The 14,108-nt window shown below is 43.4% G+C and overlaps 1 protein-coding gene and 1 pseudogene across 1 annotated transcript in view; one reads left to right on the forward strand and one right to left on the reverse strand.

Annotated features, from left to right (window-relative positions):
• The window catches only part of HACL1 (2-hydroxyacyl-CoA lyase 1), a 52,045-nt gene that overhangs the window by 16,688 nt on the left and 21,249 nt on the right, over positions 1 to 14,108 (reverse strand). The window contains exons 8-12 of the mRNA XM_056129666.1: positions 13,327 to 13,439; positions 9,791 to 9,926; positions 3,517 to 3,622; positions 1,407 to 1,490; positions 613 to 714 (exon numbers count right to left, since the gene is read on the reverse strand). Of these exons, the coding sequence (XP_055985641.1) occupies positions 613 to 714; positions 1,407 to 1,490; positions 3,517 to 3,622; positions 9,791 to 9,926; positions 13,327 to 13,439 (541 nt within the window). The remainder of the gene's footprint in view (positions 1 to 612; positions 715 to 1,406; positions 1,491 to 3,516; positions 3,623 to 9,790; positions 9,927 to 13,326; positions 13,440 to 14,108) is intronic.
• LOC130037741 (ubiquitin-40S ribosomal protein S27a-like) lies at positions 10,269 to 10,808 on the forward strand (annotated as a pseudogene).

The following is a 14,108-nucleotide window of genomic DNA, read 5'->3' on the forward strand; positions in this document are numbered from 1 at the left end:
TTCTCATATCAACTATGCCTCGGTATAGCTGAATCTTTTTTTTTTTTAAAGGATCCATTTTCATTTTAGATACTACAGCTATCCATTGTAAATGTATGCCTTCAAAGATGAAGAAAATCATGCTCCCACATGCTCCAGGATTTAACATGCCAAAAAATCTTTGATTTATGATTCAATGTCGGTGCCAACCGAGGACGAGCCGTTTCCATCCACACTGGCTTCCTCTTCGCTCTGCCCAGATACCCTCCTGGTACCACTCCACAATAACTCATGGCTGCAACCCTCATGAGGAACAAAGTCTTTTCCCAGGTCATTTATTATAGTGTGCATTTATTATTGTGTGCCTAAGGGCATATATGTGTATTCGTGTATATAGAGACCTACACACATATACATGCACAAATTTATCCACGTAACATGTAAAATTTTGCTACTACTTTCATTAGTTCTGATTTTAATTTTTCACAAGCTTTTGAAAGCTTTGTCCTTAATTTCTTTTTTCCTGGGAGCTCTGTAACTGTACTTTTCCCCGCCTGATTTTGCACAGTGGGTACTCTTTAGGAAGGCCTATGTCTCACCAACACTCTCGAGTCTTGGCAGATCCTGTATTACCTTGGATGCAGCTTCATTACTCCTCATTTTTTCTCTCAGGGTCCCCCACCACTTGCTCTCTGGAGGATATTGCCATGATGTTTTGTTAAATTGTTCCAAAAGCTGAAAAAAAAACAACCAACTTTCTTTTTTGAAAATAAATGTAAACCATATTAACATAAAAATCTCTTCATGTGGCCAGAGAGATAGTACAGTGGGTAAGGCATTTGCCTTGCCTATAGCCAACAGGGGTTCAATCCCTGGCACCCCATATGGCCCTCTAGTCTACCAGGTGTAAGCCTTGAGCACAGCCAGGTATGGCCCCCAAACTAAAAAACAAAGCAAGCAAACAAACAGAAAAACAAAATCTCTTCTTAAAGAAAACTGCTCTCCTCTCCTGCCCTTCATGTCACTCAGGCTCTGCGTTTTTGACTCTTGGTAGCTAACAACTAGGGTTTGGCCACAAACAAGGCATATAAAGCCCCTATATTATGTTGGCTAAATACAGGCATAGAAGGCTCCCATACTATTTCTTTAGCCATATATTTTAATTTTTGAGAGTTTATTCTACTTAATAAATCACTGTTTGCCTATTCAATGTCTTTACATTGTCAATTTCCTTCCAAAAGTCCTTACATATATCAAAATGTTAGATTTACTAATTTTCACTTATATTTAAAAACAGCTTTAAATTTTATTTAAAGTAGGTTTAATAAACTTCTTACCAAGTGAACTGAGACTGAAACACTAACCAGAACTGACTTATGCTGTAAACACCAGTCCAAATAAGTTAAAACCCAGGCAAAAACTCTTACCTGTTTAGTGACAGCATTTATGTCTCCTAGCAAAGTCACAGCAGGTCTTACATTATTCCCTAATTCCTCTGCACAGATATCAATCTGAAAAGCAAAAAAAAAAAAAAACAGGTTAAAGAACAAATCACGTTCACTTAAAAATCTTTAGAACAATTAAGCAATTAATTAAGGCTGATGTGTGCATAGAACATGTTGTGTGTGTGTGTGTGTGTGTGATATAAAACATAATAAAGAAGATTTGTTATTCAAGATGTTCCTTAATAAGAGTGAAAATCCATAGAAACTACATGAATACTATAGCCAGGATAGAAACCTCAGCATATTCCCTTGTTATAAAATCTACTCTACAAATTTTCTATTTTTCCTTTATTCTCACAGGAATGCATTTGACTTGATCATTTGTAATTTCAATTTAATCAAAGAAGGTTCTACTTAATTCCAAGTGGATTTCTCCGTAGTTCTCAAATTTGAGAATTTAGCAGAATCTTCTAGAAGACTTATTAAAGGGTAGACTAGAAGCATTTCTGATCTCAATTGATATGTGGTGGAGCCTAAAATGTGCATTTCTAGTAGACTTCCAGGTTCCAGGTTCCCAGATACCACTGGTCCAGAAAACACATTTGGAGAACTGTTCCTAGAATATGGCATTACAGTTTATCATTCACTCAGAAGCTCCATTTCTGGGTAAGTGAAAACAGCTTCTACAAGTAAAGAACTTAGCTATCCTCAAGGAGATCCACTTTAATCAAGAAGTATGGGCTGGAGAGATGGAACAGTGGTAAAGTGCTTGCTTGCCTAACACACGCCTGATCTGGATTCGATCCATGGCATTCCATATGGTCCTCCAAGCCCTGTCAGAATTAATCCCTGAGTTCAGAGCCAGGAATAAGCCCTGAGTACCACCGGGTATGGTGGTACTCCAAAACAAACCAAAAATGTGGTGGCATTTTTCAGGTACAACCCAGGTCTTGCTTGTTTGTAAAGTTCTTTATGGTCCCAGGTGGACAGGAACTACTAGAAGTCCTGAAGCAAAAGGTAGGGAAACAAAACGTATTGCCAGAGAGATCGTACAGGGGTTAAGGCACACAGTTGACCCACCTCATATGATCCCTGAGCATCATGAGCAGTGACCCCTGGGCATTGCTAGTGTGGCCCCAATAGCCCCTCCCCATCCCCAAATGAAGCAAAGGGTAGAGTTGGCAAAATGGCAGAATAGACCTATATCTCTGCTTTGCAGGCAGGAAGCCCAGGTTTGGTCCCTGGGATTTCATTGATAACCTACACACCCAAAAGGCAATAGCCCAGCAGGTGTGGCACCAAAAGAAATAAAACAGAACAAAGTAAAAGCAGCAGAAGGTAAATAGGTGAAAGAACCATTGACAGGAATTCAAATGTCTGAGTCAATCTGTGCGGGGCGAGCAGGTTTGCGGGCCACTGTTAGGCAATAAGGAAGCTGGCTTCTGGAGAGGGTCAGGTCATCAAGGGATATCCAAGTACAGTCGAAACACCTCGGAATGTAGGGTAAAAGCAACACAGTTTATAATTTCCCACCAAAAAAGTTCAAAAGTTTTGGCATCTAAAGTAACACTCCATTCCAATCACAGCTGAATGCTTTGTTCTAGTTATCCATGCTACATAAACCCCTTTTTTATACTTTTAAAAATACTTGGAACTGTGAAAAAGAGGCAAATGGCACACTAGGTTTCACATGCTTGAAAAGACAGATCATTCTGCTACTAATAATTGTATGAATTATCTGTTATCTGTCCTCCCGTTGTTCATCGATTTGCTCGAGCGGGCCCATAAATTCTACCATGCAAAGAGAAAAGGATTTTACAAAAGCCAAGAAGAAAGCAAAGGTAACAATGGCTGAGAGGGAGGGCAATAAACTGAAGATCAATCTAATTTTAAATCTCTCCACTCTGGGCCAGGGAGAGCCCTCCAAGGGCCAAACTCAGGTTTTGTAAGCAGAAACCCCAGGGATTAATCCCTAGCACAAAATCCCCTAAGGACTGCCAGGGAGCAACCCCTAAGCACTGGGCTGAGAGTGGCCCCCAAGCACAAACAATAAAATAAAATAAAATAAAATAAATTTCTCCTCTGTGAGTACCTGGATAAACTTCACATCTGGCTGATACCTTGGAGGAAGTCCAAAATGCAGAATCCAATTTAATCTGGCACCAAATAACACAATTACATCAGCAAATTGCAAAGCCCTGTGGAAAAGAAATATCTGATATAACACAAGTAGCATATCCATATTAAAATTTTAAAGATAGTATTTGGATGCAGCAGAATGATTTAGCCTTTACTCAATAGCTAAATATATTTTCTTTGCTACTGACAGTACCAAGCTATAGATCTTTTGTGCTGGAATCTTAAAATTTTTTCTTCATATTGATTCTTAGCTGATCTTCTCGGTCCTATCTTGGCATTAAAATCACCCACAATGATCTTGTAGAAGGTGTGGTCTTCTTTATAGAACTTCTCTAGCTCCATGTAGAACTTCTCGATTTCTCTTTCATCATAATGAGATGTTGGTGCGTAGACAACGAAGATAGAAACTGCAGGCAGTGAGTCACATCTATTCAAATGTAAACGTCCGATTCGGGTTGTTAGGCATTCGAATGAATCAATGCTCTTGGCCAAGTTTGTGTTGACAAGGACATCGACGCCTCCAACACCTCTTTTATCGCATGTTCCGAGGAACAATTCTTCTCCAGTGTCGAAAACGGCATGGTGAGATTTGTGCCTTCTTGTCTCGGTCAGACCAATGATGTCGTACTTGATCATTCGCACTTGTACCATCAGGTCCTCGATGGATGCATCTGATGCTAGCGTACGTGCATTGAAAGTACAGACGATCATTTTTGTCTTCCTTCGTTGTGGCAGCCTAGGTCGGCCTTGAGATTTTGTCGGCCTCTCCTTTCTCATCCTTCTCAGTGCTGCCATGTCGGTGAAGCCTTCAGGGTCAGGTGAATGAGACCAGTTGTAGTTACTGGTTTTGGCATATCGAATACACAGCGGATAGCTTGCCAGGCTCTTCCGTGCAGGCGGAATACTCCCGGTAGCTTGCCAGTCTTTCCGAGAGGGATAGAGGCTTTTGGGGCGACCTCTAATCACCCTTGTAGGTGTTACCATATTTGAACCCTATCAAATACGGTACGACAATTCCGGAAGATGGGTATTTAGTGTCTTATGATGTGTCCGGAAAGCGTCCTGGAGTGTGGCGACGGCTGGGTAGTGGAAGTAGTGTCGAGAGTGGAAGTCTGCCAGTGGGGTATTTATCTGGGTAGGGTGGGTCTCCTGTGCGCAATTCGATCCCTGGGTGGTTAATGGAAGCAGACCGAGAAGATCAGCTGAAGAACTTCACATCGGGACCCATGGCCTAGAATGGAACGAACAGGGTGAGAGACTGTCTGAGTTCATCATGTCGACCAAGACCATTCATGGTAACTCACAGTTCCAGAAGGCAGAATCTAAACGATGGACATGGGAGTCTCCCGGTGGACGATTCCACAACGAAATAGACCACATCATATTCAATCGATGGTTTTGCCTGACTGATGTCGCTGTTGTCCCAAAATTTCGAACGGGATCGGACCACCGTCTCCTTCGTGCAAAATTCTACTTCACAGAGCGGGGAGAAAGGGCTGCAAAGTTCAAAAAGAGAACTCCCAGAATGACCACCAACTGGGAACTCTTTGGTACTATTGCGGCAACATGGGAAGATGCCATTGCTGACATTGACGAGGAATACGATCGACTGGTTCAGCACCTCCATGAATGTGCGAGGAACGCCAAGAGAGAGATAGCCACAAAAAATCGCCTATCTTCGAAAACTCTTGAGCTAATTCGCCAGCATGGTTTGGCGCATGCCTCAGGCAACCGCAAGCTAACGTCCGCGCTCGCAAAGCAGTGCAGAGATGCGATCAAGGAAGACCTCAAAGAGAGAAGAGCAGAAGTACTGGTAGATGCGGCAGAAGCCAGGAAAAGTATTCGTAACGCCCGCCTGTCCTTCGCCAACTATAAGACCAAGATGACTGCCTTCCGACGTCCTGATGGATCCATCACATCCTCCAGAACGGCAATGGAGAAGATTATCCATGACTTCTACTCAAATCTCTTCGATAGCCATGTCCACTTGCCGACATACCAAATTCCACAGGATGGATATCGTTCCCAACGTTCTCCCTTCCGAAATCCAACACGCCATTTCGTTGGTAAAGAAACAAACAGCACCCAGCCCAGACAAGGTCAGACCTGAACACCTGAAGAACCTGCCGTCAGTACTCATCATACACTGGCTCGGCTCTTCACTCGCTACCTGTCTGAATGCAAGGTTCCGTCCCAATGGAAAACCAGCAGGACCGTACTACTGTTCAAGAAGGGAGACATCCATGACATTGGCAACTATCGCCCGATCTGCCTATTGTCTGTCATCTGCAAGTTGTTCACTCGAGTCATCCTAAATAGGATTGGCAGAACACTAGATGAAGGACAACCATGCGAGCAAGCCGGGTTCCGCAAAGGATTCAGCACCATCGAACATATCCACACGATAACCAAGCTCATTGAGGTTTCTCGGGAGTTCAAGATGCCGCTCTGTTTAACGTTCATTGATTTAAAGAAGGCCTTTGATTCTGTTGAGACGGAAGCAGTCATTGAAGCCCTAGCCAATCAGGGCATTCAAGCCCAATACATCAGGATCCTCCGTGAGCTGTATTGAGGATTCACTACCAGGATCTCACCATTCTACAAAGAAGTTATCGTTGATGTCAAAAGAGGGGTGCGGCAGGGTGATACCATTTCACTGAAACTCTTCAGTGCCACCCTCGAGAACATCATGTGACGACTGGAATGGGAAGGAATGGGAGTGAAGATAGATGGTCGGCAACTATACCACCTCCGCTTTGCTGATGACATTGTTTTAATAACACCAAACATCAGCCTGGAGCGATAGGGCTGGAGCGATAGCACAGCGGGTAGGGCTGGAGCGATAGCACAGCGGGTAGGGCGTCTGCCTTGCACGCAGCCAACATGGCCGACCCGAGTTCGATTCCTCCGCCCCTCTCGGAGAGCCCGGCAAGCTACCGAGAGTAGTTGATATGCCAGACACAGTAACAACAAAGTCTCCAATGGAGACGTTACTGGGCCCACTCGAGCAAATCGACGATCAACGGGAGGGCCTTTACCTTTACCTTTAAACATCAGCCAAGTGGCACAAATGCTGGCCGACTTTGACCATGAGTGTGGAAAGGTAGGACTACAGCTGAATCTTACGAAGACAGTGTTTATGAGAAACAGCCTTGTTCCTGACGCCCCATTCGCTCTCAATGGTACGACCATCTCTGAATGCAACAGCTATGTGTACCTAGGTCGAGAGGTCAACATGACAAATGACCTGGCACCCGAGCTGCGCAGGAGGAAGAGAGCGGCTTGGAACGCCTTCAAGAACGTCGAAGAAATAGCTAAGAGGACGAAGAACCTCCGGCTCCGGGCACATCTCTTTGATTCCACTGTTCTTCCTGCATTAACATATGCCTCAGAGACCTGGGCCCTACGCAAACAAGATGAGAACGCTATTCAGGTCTCCCAAAGAAGAATAGAAAGAGCTATGCTTGGAATATCACGTTTCACTCAAATGAGAGAGAATCCGGAGTTCTGACATCCGTCGACGATGAAGAATTAGGGACGCTGTCTCATATGCCAAGGTGTCGAAAATCAGATGGGCTGGTCACGTAATGAGATTTAAAGACGACCGCTGGACTAGAGCTGTTACTGACTGGATTCCACGGGATTTCAAAAGACCGCGTGGCCGCCCACCTTCCAGATGGTCAGACTTCTTCGTCAAGATCATGAAAGATCGGTTTGAGGCCCTTCATGTTCCCGGAGCGAACAGATGCCATTGGGCTACACTAGCACGCGACAGGGACAAATGGAGACGTTACTGGCGCCCGCTCGAGCAAATCGACAACTAACGGGAAGTTAAGTAATTAAGTGATTGATTCTTAGAAGCAGGTGTTTTTAAGGCAACTGATTTCCAAATTAATTAAAAAATATGTAAACAATGCATATTACTGTTTTACTTTTTTATACTGAATTTTTGTCAATATATTTTTTTGTGACTTTTACTGCTATCTACCATATTAAGTCACCTTGCTTCCTCTGTGTTTACCTCATTCATTCTTATTTTCTTGTTCAATCCCAGCACAAGATAGGGTTCCCCTGAGCACTGCCAGGAGTGAGCCTAGAGCAACCAATCCAGAAGAAAGCCCTGATCACTAAGTGTTGGGGTAAAATCCGAAATAATAATGGTGGGTCTGTGTGTAAACTCACACAAGGGGGGCTCGGCACCCACAGCGGCGGTGGCTCTATCTCTCCCGCTGCCCACGTTCGGTAGTCTCACCCTTCTCCCACCCCGGAGAGGTCGATGGCGATGGTCAGGCGGAGGAAGGAACGAGGGCCAGGCTGGTAGGTATTAGTCGTAGTTTATTCTGATTCTCTCCTCATCTGTCTCTGCTCCTGTCTCTCTCTGTCTCTCCTTGTCTCTGCCCCCTTGCCCAATCTACCATCTCCTTATATCTCTCTCCAAGAGGAATTGGGGAAAACAATTACATAGGTGCGGTCACAATCAATAGGGGTAGAGATCAACAGGGGTAGAAATCTTAGCCTCAGGGAAGACCGCTCCTAGGACAGATCCTTCCTCAGCAGGAAGACCCACCATAGAGCATAACCCCTTGGGCGTGCCTCTCCTCTCCTTGTCCGACAAACATATAAGAATATAATATAAATCATTTTGTATGGATACAGTAAGAAATATCTTAAACTTATAGAATTGCTCTCCTAGGGCCATCTCGATCTCAGACTACGGTGCTCAGGCCAGATAGTCTTTCCCACCCCTAGCAGGATCCTAGTCTTGTCATTACCTTTGGATCATGACAGCATTTGTCTATGATCAAACTCTTAACTTATAGTTAAGAATCGTGGCACTTTGGCCTGGCCCATTTCATTGCCAGGGTAGCTCACCGCTTGCCCTGGGTCCATTCAGTCCCTCGTCGGGACCCTGCTTTTGGGGTGTTAGGAACTAAGGGCAACTGAGGCTTAAGTGGAGAAAGCAGATGCCCGGGAGTGAAGGTCAATCAAATCCTAAGTTACAAAGCATAATGTTAACGGTCTTCCTGTATCTATACAAAAAGGATATTACTTTAAACTATTCATAAGGCATAAGGAGAGGAGAAAGGCAGTATTTCACTCATATATATAAAATCATAGATTTCTGGGAAACTGATCTTACAAATTAACAAAGTCTGATTAAGGGGAAAGCTGATTAACTGGGTGGGAAGGAGAGCACAGGGAAGACTGTTTACATGTTTACATGTAAACACAATGGAAGTGGAAGTGCTTCAGGAGCACTGTGATGGGTATAACCAGATTGATGGGTGTAACCAGATAAACCTAAGCTTCTTGAAGGACAAAGCAATGTTACCCAACAGGTCTGGTGTCAAAATATTGAATGTAATCAAAGTAGAGAGAAAGTAATGTGGAAATCATCTGCCCTACAGGTAGGGGGAGGGTGTGGAATGGCAGTATACTGGGGTTTTTGGTGGTGGAGAATGGGCACTGGTGAAGGTTACGGGTGTTTCATTGTATGACCGAGACTTATACCTGAAAGCTCTGTAACTGCTCTTACAGTGATTCAATAAATAAAATTATCACGATCACGACCATCCTGTTGTTTGTCGATTGCTTCGAACAGGCCCCAGTAACGTCTCCTTCGTCCTAGCCCTGAGATTTTTTTTTTAAAAGTGCCATATTCAAGGCTCTTTCAGGGTTAGGAGAATGAGACCCATCATTGTTACCGGTATTTGGCATATTGGGTATACCACGGGGAGTTTGCCAGACTCTGCCGTGTGGGCAGGTTACATTTGGTAGCCTGCCAGTTTGTCCAAAGTAGGAATGAGATGACAAGATGAAAAAAAAAGTACGGTGGAATTCATGTCCAATTCAATCAGCTAATCAATGACTGAATAAATAGCAGTATTCCTACAAGAAAGCCCTGATCACTGTCAGTGTGGCACCAAAAAAAAAAAAAAATCAGGGTTTTATTTTTTTCTATCTTAAATAAATAAATTGTATTGAAAGGCAGTCAAAAAATGAAAGTATTACATACTGGTGAAAAATGACTCAAAGGATGGCAGATTCTTTTTCTGAAAGAGAAGGAAAAGTCAGAAGATGATGGAAAGTATCCAGATGGTTCTGAGAACTTTGAAAAGGAAGCTTTCTGACTCTCTTAGAACTCCTCCTAGATCATTCAAGTCAAAAACCAATCATAATTAGCTGGAAATCTGCAAGTCACTCTCTAAGAGCCAGGTACCACGCACCTGGACCTGGCAGCAGCTACACAGTTTGGGTGGTTGTCAGGGACGACACCCTTGCCCATGGGGGTGGGTAGAAAGGGCAATTTACACTGGTCCACCAGTCTCCTGATACTCTCTTCTGCACGAGCGTAAGCAGCACCTACAAGGAGAGCAAACATATTAGCGTGTCAGCCAAACTTCAGACCCTGCGTCCTTCTAGCAGGCCATGAGGGGCCAGGATTTGGCTCAGGTGATAGAGCACATGCCTAAATGCACACCCCTGGAACCGGAGTGATAGTATAGTGGGGAGGACATTTGCCTTGCATGCAGCTGACCTGGGTTCAATTCCCAGCATCCCATATGGTCCCCCGAGCACTGTCAGGTGTAATTCCTGTGTGGAGCACCAGGAGTAACCCCTGAGCATTGCTGGGTGTGACCCAAAAAGCAAAAAAAAAATTAACAGACTTTCCAATCCGCCATCCAAGGTGGGCCCACCGCCACGATGCAGATTTTTGTGAAAACCCTACGGGGAAGACTATCACTCTGAACCCTTGGATACGATAGAAAATGTCAAGGCCAAGATCCAGGATAAGGAAGGAATTCCTCCTGATCAACAAAGATTGATCTTTGCTGGTAAACAACTTGAAGACGGATGTACTTTGTCTGATTACAACATCCAAAGGGAGTCCACTCTTCATCTCGTTTTGAGACTTCAGGATGGTACAAAAAAAGGGAAGAAGTCTTACACCACTCCCAAGAAGAATAAGCATAAGAGAAAAAAGGTTGAAAGAAACTGGCTGTCCTGAAATACTACAAGGTGGATGAGAATGACAAAATCAGCGACCTTCGCCAGGAATGCCCTTCAGATGAATGTGGTATAGGAGTATTTATGGCCAGCCACTTTGACAGACATTATTGTGGCAAATGTTGTCTGACATACTGTTTCAACAAACCAGAAGACAAATAATTTACCTGTATGGGTTAATAAAGGGCATGAACTCTTAACACTGTTAAATTTTGGTTCATTGAGAGTGATTTTAAAGCAAAAAAAATATTAATAGATAAAACAAAATTTAAAAAATCGATGCACATCCCTGACCTTGATGCCCAGGATAGCAAGTCTCTCACAGCAATGCCCAGTGACCCTGAGCTCTGCTTAAGGAAGCCCCGACTGAAGTCAAACACTTTGTGTGGTACTGCTTTAAGGCCTCCATTTGCTCCTGCTGTACAGAATTTAAACACAAATCCATGGCTGTGCCTTTTATCTTCAGTATTTACTCATACTGTCTCATCCCTCCCCTCACCAATAGCCCCCTCCCCCCGCCAATGGTATGCTCAACTGTTCAGAAAGAGATATACCCCAAGAACAAAACTTGCCTGCCACTCTCCTGTGCCCATTCTACACGATGACCCCACTGAATTACTAAGTGCATTCTCTAAACACACTGCCTTTTTTTGGGGGGGGGGAGGTCACACCTAGCGATGCTCAGGGGTTACTCCTGGCTCTGCACTCAGGAATTACTCCTGGCAGTGCTCAGGGGACCATATGGGATGCTGGGAATCGAACCCAGGTCAGCCGGGTGCAAGGCAAACGCCCTACCTGCTATGCTATTGCTCCAGCCCCTAAATACACTACCTTTACAGTCTTTATGCCCGATTGAATTTGCTCCCCACCACCAGCTAACCTGATTGCACAGTCTCCTAGTCTAGGTGCAGAAATTCTACCAATGGGCATAAGAGTCCAAAGCTCTGTAGACAGGCATCCTTCAACCTTTATCCCCTGTGCACTCACACCTGTTCTATCTATGGGACGACAGGGGGTTGTTATAACTAAGGAGGCAGACAAGTGTTTTTCAACCATCAGCAGTGCCCAGATCAGTGGCTGAAGACCCAGCTACAGACTTCTCAGCAGTCTGAGCAGTTCTGTTACTGCAATGGGGCCGACTCAAGGAGGTCACAAATCATTTGTTTTTATATATCAAGAGCTACACTCAAATCAGTTCTGACTAATTTTTTTTTTCCGTGATTCACTTTTTTCATAAAAGCCATTTTTAAGGGCTGGTGAGACAGCTCAAAAGGCTAGAGAACACATTTCACATGTGGGTGCCCCAGGTTAGATCCCCAGCACCAGGGGGGCGGGATCCCCAAGCACCACTGGGAGCCCCTCAAGCACCACTGGAAGCGACCCCCAAGCAGGAGCAGAAATGAAAACGGGTCTCCCTTCATAACAAAAAACCCATTTTCAAGTAGTTGGCGAACTAACATGGTCAAAGGACTCATAGCCACCTCAGGCCTAGGACATACACGGCACTATAATAAACTGCTAACAAGTGTGTAAATTAACAGAATTTCTTGGGAGAAAGCAATTTGTCATTTGGTACGAAAACCCTTAATCATACATGTACCTTTCCACTATGTTAATTTTTTTCCAGGAATTTACTGTAATTCTGGACTATGGGAGAATCTTTATGTACAAAATTTGTCACAAGTAAAAAAAAATTTGAAGAATTATCAGTAAAGTCTTGATATTTACCTGAATAAACTGTAAAACATTAAGGAGCTAGGGATGAGTCTCAGAGGGGCTGAAAGATGCTTTGGGGGCGAGCGGGAGGACCTGCTTTGATTCCAGGCACTGCTTAATCCCCCAACACTACCAGAACCAACAACCCTCGCCCAAACACTGAGCCAATAGCCCCCAGCACTGCCAGAGGTGGCCCCCAAACACAACACAGTGAAACACAACAAATATTTATTAAGGAGGAGAAAAATTAAGGTCATGAAAGAAATTTTAGGACAAGGATAAAGTAGAACATAAACTGTCCATATAGTCTATACGGACACAGTATACAAGACAAATATGCAAAAAGGAATAGAAAAGCACTGCACTGCACTGTAGCACTGTTGTCCTATTGTTCATCGATTTGTTCAAGAGGGCACCAGTAACATCTCCATTGTGAGACTTGTTACTGTTTTTGGCATATCGAATATGCCACAGATAGCTTAGAAAAGTACTACATGTTAAAAATATTGCCTTTGGGCCAGAGCGATAGTACAGAGGGTAGGGTGCCTGTCTTGCATGTGGCTGACTGGATTCAATCCCTGGCATCCCATACAGTTCCCCAAGCACACCAGGAGTGATTCCTGAGTGCAGAGCCAGGAGTCACCCCTGAGCACTGCCGGAGGTGGCCCAAAATAACAAAAATAAAGTAAAATAAAATAAAAATGTTGCTTTTGGGTGAAAGGGTTTCTTCTTAATAATATTCTGAATAGTCAAAAAAAACATTAAAGTGATCATATATTATTGTTGTAATAAAAAATCACATTTTTCTCATAATAACAAAAGAATGTGATATAGGTAGTATCCTCTGAAATGGGCAAGATTTCTCAGCCCTACAGAAAAATTTTATTACTTCAAAATTAATAAACTGTTAAATGGATAAGAGAACTCTCACTCCAACTTCATAAATTACAGCAGATGTTTACAAACCACAATGACAGTTTCTACAAACAATCAGCATCTTTCAAAAGTCCAGCAGATTCAGAATTACATTCAATGCTACCTTTTCCAATAATAAGAAGGGGTTTCTTGGCGTTCCTAATCACAGACACTGCAGTATACACAGCAGAGGTATCTGCCAGGCTGATAGGAGGCGGCAAACAGCACTCTGTGTACCTGCAAACAGAGTTTGCTCGTTAAAAAGAGCCCCACTATTAACTTGCTATTGTGAATATATCAAATATGTAAAAAGGCAGAACAAAACAGTCCATTAAACCTCACTAATTCAGCATGTAAATTCATGTTACCATATCTGCTTCTTCTTTTTTTTTTTTTTTTTTGCTTCAGTCACACCCGGCAGTGTACAGGGGTTATTCCTGGTTCATGCACTCAGAAATTATTCCTGGTGGTGCTCGGGGGACCATATGGGATGATGGGAATCGAACCCGGGTCGGCCGCATGCAAGGCAAATGCCCTACCCGCTGTGCTATCACTCCAGCCCCTACCATATCTTCTTAACCAACATGAACATATACTTTTCCCCTTGAATCATTTAAGAGTCAGTTCTAGGCATCAAGACTTAAAATTTCCATATGGAGCTCTAGAATATACAAACTCTCTCAAATGTAATCATATCTTTATCACAGATAAAAAATTAATACCTATTCCCTAAAACTAATAGTCAATTAATCTGAGTTGATGGCTTTGCATACTCATAGTACTGCTTGCTAGAATAATAGTAAAAATAAAATACTGAAAGCTAATATTTAATAACCGTGCCATTTTTTTCCATTAATTTTTTTAAATGATGAGATGATTATCTCCATTACACTATAGGGGGCAGAG

The sequence above is a fragment of the Sorex fumeus genome, unplaced genomic scaffold, assembly GCF_029834395.1.
Source record: "Sorex fumeus unplaced genomic scaffold, SorFum_2.1 ptg000072l, whole genome shotgun sequence".
Classification (NCBI taxonomy): Eukaryota; Metazoa; Chordata; class Mammalia; order Eulipotyphla; family Soricidae; genus Sorex; species Sorex fumeus.